Source organism: Mastigoproctus giganteus, chromosome 8 (genome assembly GCF_048544385.1).
Source record: "Mastigoproctus giganteus isolate SK-2022 chromosome 8, ASM4854438v1, whole genome shotgun sequence".
Taxonomy (NCBI): domain Eukaryota; kingdom Metazoa; phylum Arthropoda; class Arachnida; order Uropygi; family Thelyphonidae; genus Mastigoproctus; species Mastigoproctus giganteus.
In genome coordinates, this window is record NC_143582.1 from 224,918,316 (window position 1) to 224,937,294 (window position 18,979).

General features: G+C 38.6%; 1 protein-coding gene across 1 annotated transcript in view; it reads right to left on the reverse strand.

The window, feature by feature from the left end:
* Positions 1-18,979, reverse strand: part of LOC150082373 (meiosis inhibitor protein 1-like) — a 183,615-nt gene that overhangs the window by 93,886 nt on the left and 70,750 nt on the right. The window contains exon 7 of the mRNA XM_090380496.1: positions 17,391-17,531. Within this exon, the coding sequence (XP_090236622.1) occupies positions 17,391-17,531 (141 nt within the window). The remainder of the gene's footprint in view (positions 1-17,390; positions 17,532-18,979) is intronic.

Genomic DNA, 18,979 nt, shown 5'->3' on the forward strand with positions numbered 1-18,979 from the left:
ACATTAGAAAACTTTATCGTTAAAAAATCTATGGAAGAAGAGATTTCAAAATTAGCTGCTTTAGATGGATTTTCTTTTAATTCAATTGCCAAGAGTGAGTTTATACAATCAAGCCTTCACCTTCAGAGAAATAAATATGATAAATTACCACCAGCCTCAGTGAATGGAATTAAAAATATGGTTCTGAATTATTATAAAACTAAGAAAGAAGAACTCATTCAGCATTTCAAAAATTCATTGGTTTCGGGTGCACGGTATTCATTGACTCTAGACGAATATACGTCTATACAAAATAAAAGGTATATGAATATAAATGTGCATTCAAAAGACAATCATTGGTCGTTAGGTCTTATTGAGATTAATGGTTCACTTGATAGCAGAAGAACTGAGCAAATTGTGAATGGACACTTGAAGGAATTTGGTTAAAACTTGGATGAGGATATTGTTGCCTGCACCACCGATGGAGCAGCAATGATGATTAAGTTTGGCAGGAAAATTACGCCTAATCATCAACAATGTATAGCCCATTGTATACATCTGTCAGTTATAGATGTACTTTATGGAAAAGCAATCAATTATGGTGGGACAGTCTCTGAGTCTCCCAAAGACAATGAAGAAAAAAATAAAAATAATGAAGGAAGTAGTGATGATGAAGTAGAAGAAAGACAGCAAGGCATGCTTTATCAAACCGACTTTACCGATGAGCTCATTTATTTCTTCAATCCGATGGCCAATATTGCACAAACTATTAACAAAGTCAGAAAAATTTGCAAGCTTTTTCGAAAATCGCCTACCAAAAATGACATATTACAAAATTTTGTTAAAGCAAAATTTAATGGGAAAGAATATAAACTTATATTAGATTGCAAGACTAGATGGGATAGCACATTCTATATGATTGAGAGATTTTTGAAATTGAAAAATTGCATTCCAAATGCTCTATGTGCAGTACTGTCAACTGAAGCTGTGTCTGACGATGACTGGAAAACACTTGAATTGCTATGTGAAACTTTGCGACCAGTTGAAATGATTCTGAAGATACAGACTTACTTAAAGCAGAGTCTTCAATAGAATTTCTGCTTGCTAAGCTTGATACAGCAGAAACCCCATTTGCTTTAAAGTTTCACCAAAGCCTTTTGGCAGCGTTACAATGCAAGACGAAATTGCCAAACTGTGGCTTTGCTGAGCTATCTACACAACCCCAAAAAGTTTAGGAAAGAAGATTCAGGTTCAAGAACTTTTGATTTTCCAAGTAAGCAAGTTTTGAAAAAGCATGTTGAAGAGATTTATCAGAGATTATTTGCAAAACATTCCAAAGGAGTCTTAGCGTTGAATGAAGAAACTGAAAATAAACGAACTGTTCTTTTAGAAGAAAACAAAGACTCATCTAGTTCCGATGTCGGAGATACACTCATGCGAGAGTATGATAGTGATTATTACTGATATAGTGATTATTAGAGAGTATGATATGAAAGAGATTAACTGAAGAGCCTTCAAAATATCAGAGTGAATTGGAAATCAGCAAAGAATTTAAAATTTCGGAGGCAACTAGCAGCAGAAGTGAAAAGCTGGAGAAAGTTTATAGAGCACTGCTGACCATTAAACCAACAAGTGTCCAATCTGAGAGAGTGTTTTCGATCACTGGTCTCTTTAACACAAAAATAAGGTCAAGTCTATCAGGAAAAATGCTTAATATACTGTGTTTTTTAAAGGGCCATTTTCAGAAAAACGCTGAGCAATAAATAGTAAAGTAATTTCCCCAAGTTGTTTATTTTTATTTATTTATTATTATTATAGGGCTTATTATTTTTTTGTATAATCTCAAACTGGTTACCTTTTTGGAGCATTTTAATTTTTTTATTTTTTTTACTATAAGAGGTGATAAATTTGTTTAAAAGATTTGATTACGATTTGTACAATCTACCCAAGATAAAATAAATACTTGTGTTATAAGCTTTTAATTATTTTCCCTAAGTCTGAGAAAATCGGTTTTAAAACTGGTTTTAAGAATAAACTTCGGTTAAACTCGGTTTTGAAATTTCTCGGTTTTATGCAAGCCCTAATACACATCGATGAGTCAAATCATTATGACCACCTACCTAATATGACGTTGGTCCTCCATGTGCAGCCAGAACAGCTCATACCCGGCGAGGCATGGACACTACAAGAGTTCGGAATGTGTCTTGTGGTATCTGGTACAAACACGTAACCAGCAGATCCTTTAACTGCTGTAAGGTCCGTGGTTGAGATGCTGAAGATAAGAGTTGCTGTTCCAACACAAACCACAGATGCTCGATGGGATCAATGTCTGAGGAATTTGGAGGACAGGGCAATACCCGGAAGTCTTTCTCATGTTTCGCGAACCAGTTTCAAACAATCTGGGCGGCGTGGCATGGTGCATTATCCTGCTGAAGGACGGCACCACCAGAGGGGAAGACCATTGCCATGAAAGGGTGTACCTGGTCAGCAATGTTTAGGTAGGTGGTAGACGTCAGAGTGCCCGGCACATGGATGACTGGACCCAGCAGAACATCGCCCAAAGCATAACGCCGCCACCACAGCTTGTTTTCGTCCCACGGTACATCCAAGTGCCATCACTTCCCCGGGTAAACGATGCACATGTACCCTGCAGTCCACATGGTGCAACAGGAAACATAATTCATCGGACTGATTCAAACATGATTCACTGAAACTGGAAACAAGGTCCAGTTTCAATGCTCGCGTGCCCATTGTAGGCACTGTCTCCAGTGAACTGTGGTTAGCATGGGCACTCGGAGCAGCCTGTGGCTATGCAGCCCCATTTTCATCAGGGTTCGATGTACTGAGTGTTGGTGACACATTACTCCCATCACCAGCATTCCAATTACCGGCGAGTTGTGCTACAGTCACCCTTCTGTTGCCACATACCATCCGGGAGAGCCCTTGCTCACATCGAGCATCGATGAGCCGTGGTCGTCCAACACCTCCCCGGTGGTTCGTGAGTTCCCCCTCCTCGGACCACTTTCGGTAAGTTGTTATTGTTTGTTATTTGGTTTTTAGGAGTATTAGCAACTAAGGCCATATTGCTCCGGGATATGCGGTGGTAATTCCCTGACCTTACCGCATCCTCCGTATTTGGTGGTGAGGGGCTCGAACCCCGGTCTAATCAAGAAGCGTGTGCTATGCATTGCTGCTCTTTCCCACCTGGCTATGGAGGCGCCACTTTCGGTAAGTACTAACCAGAGCTGACTGTGAGCATCCCACCAGCCGTGCCGTTTTGGATATGCTCTGACCCAGTTGTCTGGCCATTACAATTTGGCCTTTGTCAAACTCGCTTAAGTCCACTGCCTTTCCGATCTGAAGAACAAGAGTAACACTGATTAATGGAGCTCAGTATCAGGTGTTTTTTATACTGTGTCCCGACCCGCACATGTGGCGTAGTTCACCTGCAGTTGCTTTGATTTGCATAACGACTTGTTGGTCATAATGTTTTGGCTCATTGGTGTATATATCTATATATAGCTTTTCTATTATTATTTTTTTTTTACTTTTACTTTTTACCCCTCTAATTTTTGGATTATATTTACATGGTAGTAGCGTGATGATCTGCTAACGCTGCGTCCATACTGCCATCTATAGTCTAATTTGTTTCTATATATTTTCAGTTCAACTATTGTTTTGTCTTCAAAAAGGCCTCTGAGGTTGGGAAAGTTCATATTCACGATATTACAATAATACACCAACCGTTGAATTAAAATAATTTAATACTGTACGTTATACAAACAATATAGAGGATACTGTAACATAATCTATTTACAATAACTGATTGTGAATAAAGCCTAAAAACAAAATAAAATACAAAATTTTACAATACAATAAAATATATATGGTTAAAAGCATTAAAACTATTAAAACTGTACAATTGTAGCTTTCGGGGGCATCCGCCTCCTTTCTCAACAAGAAATAATGCTTGCACAGCACATCCTTAAGTATCAGGTTCACGGCACACGTGGTTGATCAGGCGCATACGCAAAGGTTCCTACACGTGCACCAGAACCGGAAGCAGCTCGAGAACGTGGTAAACAGAAATACTCATCTTTTGAGAGGACTATAGCCTCAAAAAGGGGTGAAGCTGCACACCCCTGTCCCTATTCATGGTATTGTTATCAGATGAGCAAATCCACAAACTCTCGAGTCACTTGCGGTCCCAGAACCTATGCGCTCAATCCAAGGATGACAGCATTTTCTGGGGAGACCTGGTGCTCTCTTTCCCAAAAGTGTTCAGCAACAGCGGACTTATCAAACTCTGTGGTCTGTATGGCACTCGTGTGTTCCCCCAGACGATCCTTAAGCCGCCGCCCTGTCTCCCCCACATAATCCCCACAATCCGGGCATTTGATCTTGTATATAACCCCACTACTAGACTCAATTGAAATGGGGTCCTTAACTTGCGACACTACTGTATGCAACCTTGGTCCTTGAGGTTGTCACAGACATTCTCTCAGATATGCCAGACAAGCTGTACTTGCTACCTGGGAGTCTAAACGCTGATGGAACTGATATTCGGATGACACTCAAGTCAAAGTGGACCCAATTTCGGCGAAGTCCGGATGGTCTGTGACAGCCAAATCCTCTGCTTGCACCTTCACGATGGTGGGACTGTAGTAATCCTGGGTATAACCTCCATGCACAAATACATGGCGGGTGACCACCCAGGTGTGAACCAACGTAAGCAGGGGTCGAGGTGTGGCGCCCAAACCACACGGAGGAACGCCGACCCTCTATGTTACCAGGCAGTACTAGGTGGTAGATGACTTTCATCAACCGGTGAAATACAACCACTTTGCTTATTGGAGGCTTGAAGTGGCGGAACCCATGTTTAGTCGCTAGAGCTAAGTTCCGGTCAACCCTTCCCTATTTCTTCCATCATGCAGTATGATTGATGACTTTTGAGGTTGAGGTTATGATGAACGTCGTGGCAAGATCCAATATTCCTTACATTTCGAGGGTACAGCTCTAAAATGGGGTTTGCAGGCCGGCCGCTACTTGGACCGAACACTGGACCGAACCTATTGGTAACTCTCTAGGAGGTTTCTGGATCAGCTAGTGTATAACTTGCTACCTCTACTCTGCCAAATAGTGACTGGAGGGAGTCCGAGTAGTGTGTATGCAGGGAGCATTGTTGAGGCCACGTTATGTCAAGGATCTGGGTATATTCTTACCATGTGTACGCCATATCTAAAAATTTCATTACTTCATACAGCATGTCCGACCCACTTTTTCTTACCATTGAATACACCATGAATTGTCAAACTAATAGAGCAAGCTTATCTGCGAAAAGATCTAAACCTCCCAAGCAATCCTAATTCATTTCACAAATATACCTGGTCTCAATTCTAATCTCAACGATGTCCATTTCCACTTGCAGTCTGCCAAACCCCATGTACTTTTTCTGACAGAATCTCAGTTATCGGTTGATTCAACTACTGCTCATCTCAGATGCCCAAATTATTTGCTGTATCATTCATTTCGCCTCAAAGGTGGTACTTGTGCATATGCCCATTCTGATATTCCCTGTCAGAGACTTGGCAGTTTGGAATCTCCTCTCTTTGATCTTCTCTGGCTTAAAATCTCTCTACCTAATTGTGTCAAATTCATCTGTTGTCTCTACTGTTCTCCCAACTCCACTAATCACGAGGAGCTCTTTTGACGTCCTCTCTTTGCAACTTGACTTTTTCCGGTCCAACTTTGCTAACAGTGAGGTAATTTTCCTTGGTGATTTTAATGTTCACAACTCCAGCTGGAGTTTTCTAGTCACACTGACCCAGCTGGTCGAGATGCTGAGGCTTTTGCAATTACTAATGACCTAGCACAGATTGTTCATTTACCTACAAGAATACTGGACAATCCTAATCATACAGCCAATACACTTGATCTTTTTCTCACAAACAATCCTTCTAAGTACACGGTCGAAGTGAGAGCTCCTTTAGGCACTTCAGATCACAACTTGGTGATTGTCTCTTCTCCAATGGAACCTTTATCTCATGGCTATTCCCAACCTTGTGTTGTTTGGCATTACAAGAATGCAAAATGGTATGACCTGCGAGACTTCTTTTCTTCTTTTCCTTGGTCGGATTACTGTTTCAAAACTTCTGATGTTAACGTTTGCTCAGATTGTGTCAGTGAAATTATTCTTGCAGGAATGGAATCCTTTATCCCACACTCCACTTTAAAATCTCGTCCTTTATCTAAACCTTGGTTTCCCAATAAATGTGCTAAGGCTGTTCAAGAGAAGAATGTTGCATATCATAATTGTCTTGTTTCCAATTCTTCAGTTTCATTTTCTGCCTACACCAAAGCTTGCAACAATTGTAAAGCAGTTATTAATCAGTCCAAACTAGAGTTTGAACAGGCTAAGAGTAGAAAACTTGCTTCTTGCCCTAATGGTAGCCGAGCATTCTGGTCTCTTGCCAAAGCTATTGGCCACAACTTTTGCTCATCTCTGCTCCCACCTCTGTCCAAACCAGATGGTTCTGTTGTCACTTCAGCCAAGGATAAAGCTGACCTGCTAGCATCCCATTTTTCTTCCAGCTCATGTATTAATGATCTTGGTAAAACACCACCCACCATTTCCAACACGCTCCATTCAATGCCTCCTGTGGTCTTCCGTCAAAAGGATATCAGAAGGATTTTGATGAATCTTGATGCTAAGAAAGCACCAGATCCTGATGGTATTTCTCCACTTTTCTCAAAACCTGTGCTCCTGAACTTACTTCTGTTCTTTGCCGCCTTTTTTTCACTTTCTTATTCCAAAGGTGTTTTTCCTTCTGCTTGGAAATTTGCTCATATCCAGCCAGTTCCTAAGAAGGGTGACAAATCCCTGCCATCCAATTATCGTCCCACTGCAATTACTTCTACCCTTTCTAAAGTAATGGAGAAATCAATTAACTGCCAACTTTTAAACTACCTAGAAACCTTCCGTCATCAACAATCGCCAGTATGGATTCCGTCAGTGTCGATTCACTGGTGATATTCTGGTTTATGTTACACATTTATTGACTAATTCAATGGAAAAGTTCGGTGAAACACAAGCAGTTGCTCTTGATATCTCAAAGGCTTTCAATCGTGTTTGGCATAAAGGTCTTCTAAACAAGCTTCCATCTTATGGTTTGCCAACTGTTTTTTTAAATCGGTTATCCAGTTTTCTGTCTAATCGGTCACTGAGGGTGATGGTAGATGGCTCTCTGTCTTCTAACTTCTCCACTAATGCTGGTGTCCCCCAAGGTTCAGTTCTTTCCCCCATCTTTTCCCCTTGTATATTAATGACCTTCTTCCATTGACTGGAAATCCCATCCATAGTTTTGCCGATGATAGCACATTGCATTCCACTTTCCATTTTGAGAAACCTTGTCCTGCTCAATCAGCTTCAACTTCTCGAAAATCTGCTACCAATTCCTAAATGTCGATCTTCAGGTAATTCTCCAGTGGGGCAAAGACAACTTAGTTGATTTCAACCTTTCTAAAACTCAGTCTTGTCTTATATCTCGCAAAAAGGATTCTTCTGCTTCTATGCTTATCTTTAGTGACATTCCGATTTCTAGGCAAAATGATATATCTCTTTTGGGGATTACCCTGATTTCTAATCTCTCTTGGCACAAGCACATTACAAATATTGCTTCCTCTGCATCTAAAAAACTTGTTTTTCTCTCTCGCTCTCGGCGTTACTTTTCTTCCAAACAGCTGCTCACTCTGTATATATTGCAAATCCGCCCTGCCATGGAATATTGTTCCCACATATGGGGTGGTGCCCCTAAAACCTCTCTCAGGCTTCTTGATTCCATTCAGAAGAGGGCAGTTAGGTTAATTAATGATTCATCTCCACTCGTTTTCTCATAGATGTACTGTTTCTGCTGCATGCCTCTTCTACAGATACTTCCATGGGCACTGTTCTTCTGAATTGGCTTCTATAATTCCCGCTCTCTCTTTCAAAACAGTCCGAACACGTGCCGCCAACATCCATTTACTGTCCAACTTCAAACCCACAGAACCAACTTTTCATCTTCCTCATTTATTCATTTTAACGGCCGTTTTCTGGAACAACCTTCCTTCATACGTATTTCCTGAAAATTACAATCTACAGAAGTTTAAGTCCAATGTCAACAAATATCTTGTTTCGTCCTCTCAACCTCCCACCCAAGCACGGTACTAAGTACTATAGGTTCTAATATCTCTCATGTTTGGAGTTCACATAAAAAAAAAAAAAAAAACCTCTGACTCGGAAGCTGCACACAGCGTGCTTGATAATCCCAAAATACCCTTGCAATACTTTCTGTAAGGCCTGGATAGTAGGGAATGTAAGCTGTGGTAACCGGAACAGCCAATTCTCTATGGATAGACTCCACACCTCTACTATACTTATCCATGATCCTCTGGGGGTAACCGCATTTCATGAGGTCCACTGCGATTCGTGCAATTTCTTTCTCTCTCTTCTCAGAGGTACTACAGTGGGTCTTAATCCTATCAAATAGTGCCTTAGCAACGCTATTCTTATGTTGCCTTGTCTGCGCCGACCTGTAGTGGGTGTACTGGCTCCGACACATTGGTTTCTTATAGATTGTGGTTTAAAGCCTGGAGCGCTCTCTGTATACCATTACATCCAGAAATGGGAGGGTACCACCTGCTTCTACCTCTGAGGTAAACTGTATAAACGGAGAAAAACTATTGAGAAAGACCAAGCACATCTACCTCTCTCCCCTTTAGAACAATAGTGAATGCATCATCCACGTATCTTTTCCACTTATGCATAGGGAACTCCAATCCTTCAAAAATCCTATTCTCTAATTCCTACATGGCTAAATTATTTAGCTATGGAAGCTAAATATCGTGAATATTGTTTTGTCAGTGGTACGGTTTAGCTTTCTGTACTAAGCTTTCTGTTCTTTTATTTTTCGCTGCATAAGGATCACCGCAATGCAAATCTATTGCATCGGCGGTTTGATTTTAGTGTCATTCCGTTGTTGCACGGATTTGTTTAGCATTCGAATTGCAGTGATTCCCTGAATATTATTGGGCTCATGGTCCTCCGTCGAGATTGGGCATAATGGTCTGTCTATTTTATATTATTTTATTAATTATTATTTTTAGTACATTTAGTCACATATTGTTGGTAGTCCATGCTTCCACTTTAGTGAGATTTCACATAATACAGAAACAGGTGCCAATCTGGAGCATCGCTAATTCAAAAGAAAATCTTTTGAATTTATTTTGAATTAGCTTGTAATTTTCTAAATTATATTATGTACATTGCTTCAACAGTACCCTCCTTACTTTTATTTTTTGATGTGTGTGTGTGTGTATATATATATATATATATATATATATATATATATATTTAAATAATGTTGGAAAAGAAGTATTACTTAATAAAAATAAAAAGGAGGGTACAGCACACATCAGAGGCAGCAAAAAGCATGCTCCTCTACATGACGCTTGAAATATAGTCATATAAATTATGACTATATTTCAATAATAAAATATAGTAATAAAATAATGCCAGCAGTATGGCAAGACAAGAGCAAAAAAACAAAATTAAACCTAGATTCAAATCTAACAGGGAGGGAAGAGAAAGGTAACGAAGAATAAAAATATTGCAACGGAAACTCTAAATTAATTTAGAAAATTTAATTATACGAATAATAATTCATTGAAATTTAAAGCCAATTAAATAGAAATTTAGCGGTGCCCCTTCTGATGGGCACCAGGTCCAAATTTATGTGAAATATCACCAAACAGAGATTTAAACCATTCACAATAAAACAAAACAAAACAAAAATAGGAAAAATAGACTGACCATTATGCCCCATCATAACAGAGGACCACAAGGCCAATAATGGTCAGGGAATCGCTGCATTTCGAACATGAAACAAATCGCCGCAAAGGCGAAACGATCGCAAGATCAGTCCGCCACACCGATCCCCAGATCGAACCGCCAATGCAGGGAATTGAACAGCGGTGGTCCTGATCCAGCAAAAATCAAAAATAGAACAGACAAGAGCACTCCAGTGCAAATCCACACTACTGACAAAAATAAACTTAACCCATTTATATAAACGAATAATAAACTATAGATGGCAGTACAGGTGCAGCGCTAGCAATTCACCCAATACTATCACGTGACATAATTATATTTAAATAATGTTGGAAAAGAAGTATTACTTAATAAAAATAAAAAGGAGGGTACAGCACACATCAGAGGCAGCAAAAAGCATACTCCTCTACATGATGCTTGAAATATAGTCATAAATTAGAATAAGGTTTAAAATAATAAAATAATGCCAGCAGTACGGCAAGACAAGAGCGAAAAAACAAAATTAAACCTAGATTCAAATCTCACAGGGAGGGAAGAGAAAGGTAACGAAGAATAAAAATATTGCAACGGAAACTCTAAATTAATTTAGAAAATCTAATTATACGAATAATAATTCATTGAAATTTAAAGCCAATTAAATAGAAATTTAGCGGTGCCCCCTCTGATGGGCACCAGGTCCAAATTTATGTGAAATATCACCAAACAGAGATTTAAACCATTCACAATAAAACAAAACAAAAAACAAAAATAAAAAAAATAGACTGACCATTATGCCCCATCTCAACAGAGGACCACAAGGCCAATAATGGTCAGGGAATCGCTGCATTTTCAAGAGAAAGGTAATGCAACGAAATCGCTGCATTACCTTTCTCTTCCCTCCCTGTTAGATTTGAATCTAGGTTTAATTTTGTTTTTTCGCTCTTGTCTTGCCGTACTGCTGGCATTATTTTATTATTTTAAACCTTATTCTAATTTATATGACTATATATATATATATATAAAACTATACAAATAAATTAGATAAGGATTAAAATAAAAATAAAATAATGCCAGCGGTATGGCAAGACAAGAGCGAAAAAAGTCGAAATTAAACCTAAATTAAATCAAACCAAGCAGGGAGGGAAGAGAGGGGTAACAAGAGTAAAAATATTCAGCAGAAACTCTCTATCTCTAAAATAATTTAGAAAATCTAAATGTACGAATAGTAATTCATTGAATTTTAAAAGCCAATTAAATAGAAATTTAACGGTACCCCCTCTGACGGGCACCAGGTCCAAATTTATGTGAAATATCACCAACAGAGATGTAAACCACTACAATAAAACAAAACAAAAATAAACCAAAATAAAGACGGACCATTACGCCCCATCTCGAAAGAGGACCACAAGGCCAATAATGGCCAGAGAATTGCTGCATTTCGAACGCTAGACAAATCGCTGCAAAGGAGAAATGATCGAAAGATCAGTCCACCACCCGATCCCAGATCGGTGGCGGACTGATCTTTCATGCTTGCACAAGAGGCAAACAAAGACCAATTATTCAGATCATACGAAGATTGAAAGGGGAATCATTATACAAGTAAGCTGGATAACGAAAATGCAGTGAAACGAGAGCATATTGTCTATTGAGATTAATACACATGGAAGACATGGTAGTAAGCAAATTAATGGTAACAATGAAGAATTTCTAATTGATTTCGAATCAGCGAGGAGAATGCCAGAGGTGTTCAACTCTGGCAGTAAGCTAGATAATCTTGTAATAACTGAGAGTAAAGTGGAGGAGAAATTGTTGAAGATAAACACAAGAAAGGCACCTGGGGTGGATGGGATCTATCCAGTTATATTAAAGGAGGCAGCAAAGGAAGTAAGCAAACCCTTACTTCCATAATTATGAGAGCATAGACTGGAGATGTGCAAATGTAACCCCAATTCACAAAGGAGGATCAAAGGCTGGCACAAGTAATTATAGACCTGTGAATTTAACTTCTGTTCCAGGAAAATTAATGGAGGCACTGGTTAAAGAAGCACTGCAGGATCATCTAGACAAGACTTCAGTTATAGCTCGGACACAGCATTGTTTTGTTAAGGGAAAGTCTTGCCTGACCAATTTGATTGGATACTATGATGCAGTCACAAAAGAGCTGGATGCAGGGAATAATTTTGATATTATATACTTGGATCTTAGAAAGGCTTTTGATACTGTTGCACAAATTGGAGCAGTGTGGCATTAGAGGCAAATTGCTGCTATGGATAAAGGGGTGGTTGAGGGGGAGAAGACAGAGAGTGGTAAAAAATGGACACTGCTAACGTGGACTAATGTTATTAGCGGAGTCCCTCAGGGTTCAGTGTTGGGTCCATTATTGTTTTCTGTATTTATAAATAATATTGATGATGGTATATCAAGCTTAATGTCCAAATTTGCAGACGATACAAAGGTTAGGAGGGTTGTTAAGGACACTACTGATGCTATGCTGCTGCAACAGGATCTGGAAAGGTTGAGCAGATGGGCTGAGAGGTGGCAAATGAAGTTTAACATTGACAAATGTAAAGTACTACATATGGGAAACAGCAACCCCAGAGCAATGTATCAACTCTGTGATACTACATTGACAGTGGTAGAGAATGAAAAAGACCTGGGGGTATTTGTGCAGGCAGATATGAAGTTCTCTGAGCAGTGCAGATGGGCTGGAAGAGTAGCACATGGTGTCTTGTCAATGATATACAGGAATTTTTCTAGCAGGGATAAGGAGGTGATTATTCCCTTGTATTAGGCAATGGTCAGGCCACACCTTGAGTACTGTATACAGGTCTGGAGGCCTCATTTCAAGAAGGATGTGGAGCTGCTGGAATGAGTACAGAGAAGGGCAACAAGATTAGTGAATGGAACAAAGGGTTGCTCTTATGAAGAAAGGCTTAAGTTTTGCAAATTACAGTATCTGGAGACTAGGCACCGGTGAAGTGATCTGATAGAGGTGTATAAAGCCTTGAATGGTTTGAGCATGCTCAATGCTGATGGGATTCTTCCTCTTGCTCAGAATAATCACTTGAGAGGGCATAAATTCAAATTGAGGAAAAACAGATGTAGGATAAATGTGCGGAAATTTGCCTTTATCCAGCGGGTAGTTGGTTGGTGGAACAGACTTCCATCCCTTGTTGTGGAAGTTGATAGCCTAAATAAATTTAAGGCTCAGCTGGACAGGTATTTCGAACGAATGGAGGGGTGAAGTGGAAGTTTTTTTTTTTTTTTGGCTGATGCTGCATTAGCTTTCTTTCTTGCATCATATGCCTCTACTAATGCTAATGCTAATTATTGGTTGGAAGTGATCATCAGTAAAGAACTCAAGTATTCAAGAAAAGGTTATCATCATTAGCATTAGTAAACGAACATGATGCAAGAAAGCAAGCTTATATAGCATAATCCAAAAAAACACACCCATCCGCTCGCTCCAAATGTTTGTCTACTTCTGCCTTGAATCTATTTAAGCTATCAACTTCTACAACAACAGATGGATGTTTGTTCAGCAATCAACCACCCGCTGGCTAAAAGCAAACTTCTGCATATATTTGGTAGTTGGCACTGGTAGATGGTTGGTGGAACAGACTTCCTTCCCTTGTTGTGGAAGTTGATAGTCTAAATAAATTTAAGGCTCAGCTGGACAGGTATTTCGAACGAACGGAGGGGTGAAATAAGGGTTTTTTTTGGCTGATGCTATGCTATATAAGCTTGCTTTCTTGCATCATGTGCCTTTGCTAATGCTAATGAATCCCATACATTTTTCTTCTCCCACGAGCCTCATTAATTCATCTGACATCCATTTAGGCCTAAACATTGAACAGTATATCTCAGTTGGAATTAAAAGCATAGTAGCCTCCAAAATTAAGCCCCCGAAGGCTTCTCATTTAGAATTCAACATTGGTAACATCATCAGTTGATCCCACTGCACAGAATTTAAAAACTGCCTGAGACCCCAGTAGTCACCTTTACGAAAGCAAAAGCCAAGCCTTTTACTTTGATGTTAGTTACATGTTTAAGTAATTCCCGCATCAGTACACTGTGATCACTGTCAGCCAGTGGTTCCTTTATCTGCAAATTCTTAATGCATGAATAATCACTGCGTTAAGATCAAGAGTATTACTCCCTCTAGTTGCCTCTTGAATATGTTGCTGTAGAAAACAATCATCCAATAAATCCACAAAAGTCTTGCTAGCGTGCGAGTGATCAAACTGCAATTTCCAGTCAATATCTGGAAAGTTAAAATCCACCATTATGAGACATTCTGATTCACTGACCCACTCTATTTCTCTGCACAACTGCTCATTATACTCATCAGATTCATTAGGCCTATAACATACACCTACTCTCAGTTTTCCTTTCCCAGTGCTTATGTCACACCAAACAGACTCAACATTGCATTGTCCACCAACATCAATTGGATGCACTTTCTTAGATTTTGTGTGTTTCTTAACTAACATCACAGCCCCTCCTCCCTTCCTGTCCTTTCTAACCTTTCTGTACACATTGTACTCCTCAAATTACAATTCTGCACTGCTTATATCTGTGTGACTTATATCCCAACAATATCTGCCTTTGATGTCTTAATTAGCACTTCAAGCTCATCAAATTTATTAACTATACTCCTAGCATTGGTGTACACGCAAGTATACATGCACCTGTTTCTACTCTCAGTTATCCTAATGCAGCTCATGTATTTACTTGTTCCACTGTGACTCCCAGTAGTCCTGGAAATCTCCATTACCTTGCTTTCCAGGCTGCTGCTCATTCTAATAGAAGCAGTGCAAGAATCACTTTTTGCCTCTGTCTGCCGCCACTGTTAAACTTTTAGTCTGTGTATCCCCCAAGCTAGCAGTGTTCCAATCCACCTAACAATGCCTCAACAGCATCAGCAAATATTGTATTGTTGCACCCTTTCTATTTAAGTGTGCCACATCCCTGTAGAAGCAGTCTTTCCTGTCAACAAGCACAGACTAGGATGAAAAATATTTTACCCTTGAGCCTTGCACAATCTCTACAGGGCTGAATTGATTGACAAGGCTCTCATCATATACTCCCTCCTATCGTGTCTCGGCAGAATTGCAGACATGTTCACATTCAACCCTAACTCACGACTTTTTTTCAACATTGAGTTCTATTTGTTGAGTAAATCTGCAGATCTCTTACTCTTAATGTCATTAGTTGCAACGTGTACAACAATATCACCTTTTGTGCCCTTAAAAGATGATATCTACTCTACAACATCATCAACTTTTGCCCCTGGAATTAATACCCTGGTCCTGTTCCACCTATCCTTCTTGCATAGTATATTCCCTGTCTCCCTGACAATAGAGTCACCAACAATAACTAGTTCCTTTGGGACCAGCGCATTCTGCCTTGTAGATTGCCTCTGTGTTGCCTGATGCACAGGAGTGAGCTCTGCCGTTGAGCTGGGGAGCTGCGAGCTTGATGGGACCCTGATATTAATTTCTTTGAGGGCATTTACCCTACACCTCAAGCTCACATAGACGTCCATCAGAATTCTGAGTTGGCCCCTAATTTCTTGACACTCTAGACACATAGCACACACAAAAGCATCCTCCTTGGCTAGATCATGTCCTATTTTAGAAAGTTTGACAAACATTTCACATTTCGCACATTTTTTTGAGACTGATGCATTGGAGAATCACCCCCTTTGTTTCTCCCCCGAGTTACAGCGCTCTCGCTAGTCTGTGACCTTTGCTTCGCAGCTCTACTCTGGGTCATGATTTCCATTTAAATACAATTTAATTAACAATGAAATTTAATAAGATTAATAATATTTTTGATTAATTGATAATACTATACTAAGCTAACAAATTCCTAATACAGTGCTTCATATTATGCTATTTAGTTTTGCTTTATACCTTACACTACAGTTTGAGATATATATATGTTACACTATTTCTTATTGACTACAATATGGCTGTTAGTTCAACAATATTGGCACCCACACCGAGAGTAATTTCCAAAAATTGCTGGTTAAATTTAAAATAAGAAGCTAAAGGAATGCTACTAAACCTATTTAATAATCTCTATAAAACACAATGCGCTGCTGTGTTGCGTGATGTTCAAGTGCAAGCTCTGGCATTGATGTGGGCAGCTGAGAGCTTGATGGGCCCTCAATTTAAATCCTTGGAGGGCATCCACTCTGTCCTTCAAGTTCTCATATAGGCTCATACTAACGATGAGTTGGTTGGCGCCTGATTTCCTCACGCTCCTTACATCACGCACACGCACACACACACACACACCTTGGCAATATCATGTCCCATTCCTGATTGCTCCACAAACATCAAACAAGCAGTGCATTTCAAAAGATTGTGATTCAGAGGACAACAGCTCCCCCTTAGTTCTTCCCTGAGCCACAGCACTCCCATTAGTTTGAGCCTTTTGCTTTGCTGCTCTGGTCTGAGTCGTGATTTCTATTCAATTTCAAGTAAAATTCCAATACAAAATATAACCCTAAACTTATATTCCAATGCAGTAATAACACTATATATATGTATTTCAGTATCGAATATTATCTCCAAGTTACGTTTTATAACTTCTTTATCTCCTGTGAAGTTATACGTATTAATTTATAATGTTACGTTTGTAAAAACTAGGTCATTATATACACTTAGTTAAAAAAGTACAATTTAATTGACAATGAAAGTTAATAATATTAGTAAATTTTACAGATTAATTGATACTATTATACTCGCTATCTAGTTTTACATTAAACCTTACGCTATCTAGTTCGGGGTATATGTTGTATCGTATAACAATGGCGGCAAGTTACGAACAGTAAATCTATGGACACGAGATATTAATTACTTTCAAAATGGCGCTATCTAAGTTCGAAATAAACCACGGAGCTTGACTAGGTCTATAAGCTACTTATAGAAAATAATTTAATATTACAATTAAGTCAATAAAACAGCTAAATATAATTAAAAACTTAGAGTTCGCGGGAGCTGCAAAACTTGTCCAACACGTGGATTAGATATCCTTACCGATACTAATAATAACCTAAAAAATCTCTATCTAAGTTCAAATTAAACTAAAGTATTGTTACTAGGAATATAAAGCACTCCTAGAAAATAAATTAATATGCCAATTTAAATTAATAAAAAAGCATAATTTTAAGAAAACTTCTCTATTAGCTGGAGCCGTAAAAACTTCGCCTGTTCACGTCATCACGTTTAAAATTAGAAGGTTTTTCACCACTGGTGAAAAGTTTTTCATCTTTGAGAGTGTTACTGGTTTAATTATTTCCAGCTTATTTTCTACTTAGTTCTGAGAGTTAATCTCATGAAGTCTTGTTTCATGTGCATAACTTTCAGGCTCCACCAGGCAAGCATCAAAGCAAATTTTATGGGCATCCATAATTAAAACTCGGTAAATCCTGCTTTTTACAGGAACCAGAGAAGTCCAGAATCAACTAGCACAAAGAATAGAACTATATGTAAATTAATATATAATAATACAACTAATAACATTCTATACAATAGTTTTAAAAAATATTTACCATAAATGATTGCTGTACAATATGATTCTCACAAAGGAATGTTAGCAAATTTTCAGGATTGAAACTATTAACACATATGCAGTTATGAGGAATATTTTGTATCTTGCTGGGGTCACCACAGTGTTTTATCCATTCTTCAAGCTGTTAAAAAATTAAAAATACATCAAGCCAATGTATAAAACTTAATAACAGTAAGCAAGAGTTGTCAAACAATTTCAGCAATGTGATTATTGTTATAGGTGCTGTTCTGAAACCAAGTCCAATGGATAGTGGGATGAGGAAATTTTTCAACAAAGGTGGGAGAAGGTATTTCGCACCTGAAGAACCTAAGACAATTATTCTTAAGTAGATCCATAATGCCCAAGGCAGCTATTCAGAAGTGTATCCCTCCCTCCTTCCCAACTAACCATATAATATGGACTTACACCAAATTATTTAACTTGTGTGCCCCTTCCAGCAATACACCCAAAGCAAGTGCCTTAGTTGCTACAGTCTTGTTCTGGTTGTGCTTCTCAAAGTCCGAGTTATTCATATTTGCACTGAAAGTGTCCACTTGGAGGCAAAACTTAAACCTGAGATGTGATGAAATAAAATATCATTATTTTGTTCAATGTATCCTCTCATCCCCCATTATTCTCACCAGACAATTATTGGCATCAGGCATTAGTAATGGTAAATGATGCAAAGTAACTTATACAGTATCAGCAACACACACACACAAAATTCCCACCTCATCCATCCATCACCTGTAATAATCCTTCCTTAAATTCATTCAAACAGCTCACGTTTATAAAATCAAATGGAAGGTGTTTTATGCAGCTTCCAAGCACAATATTCCATTACAAATGCAATCTCACTCACACTTACTTGTATAACAGAACTATAACTTTCTTTTCCACAGATGCAAAGATAATGGAAAATCACTGATAAGATACCACATGCCTTACTGGCTTTCTAATAAACTGCATGTATGATTAGATCAAAAGACTGCAGTCCCTATCTTTATTTACACAGTTTTACCCACCTAGTGTGTAAATTATTCTTGAATTATTTCAAAAATAGAAATTTTATATTCATTGCATTAAAGCATTACTGCCATTTCTCCAATCATCCACGAAGCCTGTCCAAATCATCCTGACTTTCATTGCTAAATGCCTTCCTACCCCTTTAAATACCCTAATATTTAAATAGTTTTAAAAATAACCCCTCTTAAACCTTTATATCATCTGCAAATTTCGACACTGTGCTCTGTATTCCTTCATCTATATCATTCAAGAGAAACAAGAGTAGGCACAGCACCAAACCAGAAAGAATCCTGACTTATAACCCTGTTCTACTTTGAAAATGACATTTATAATAACTCTCTGTGGAACTGTGTCATGTGCTTTGCTAAAGCACAAGGTATATAATGTCAAAACATACAACTGTCGTGTGACAAGGTCATAGTAGTTCATCAGGTTGGTCAAGCAAGAGTTTCCCTTTACAAGGCTGTGTTGTGAAACATTGCAATAGAATAATAAATATCTTCAAAATATCTTCTATGTATTCATAAAAATTCTATGCCAGCCTCAACAAAACATATCATTTAT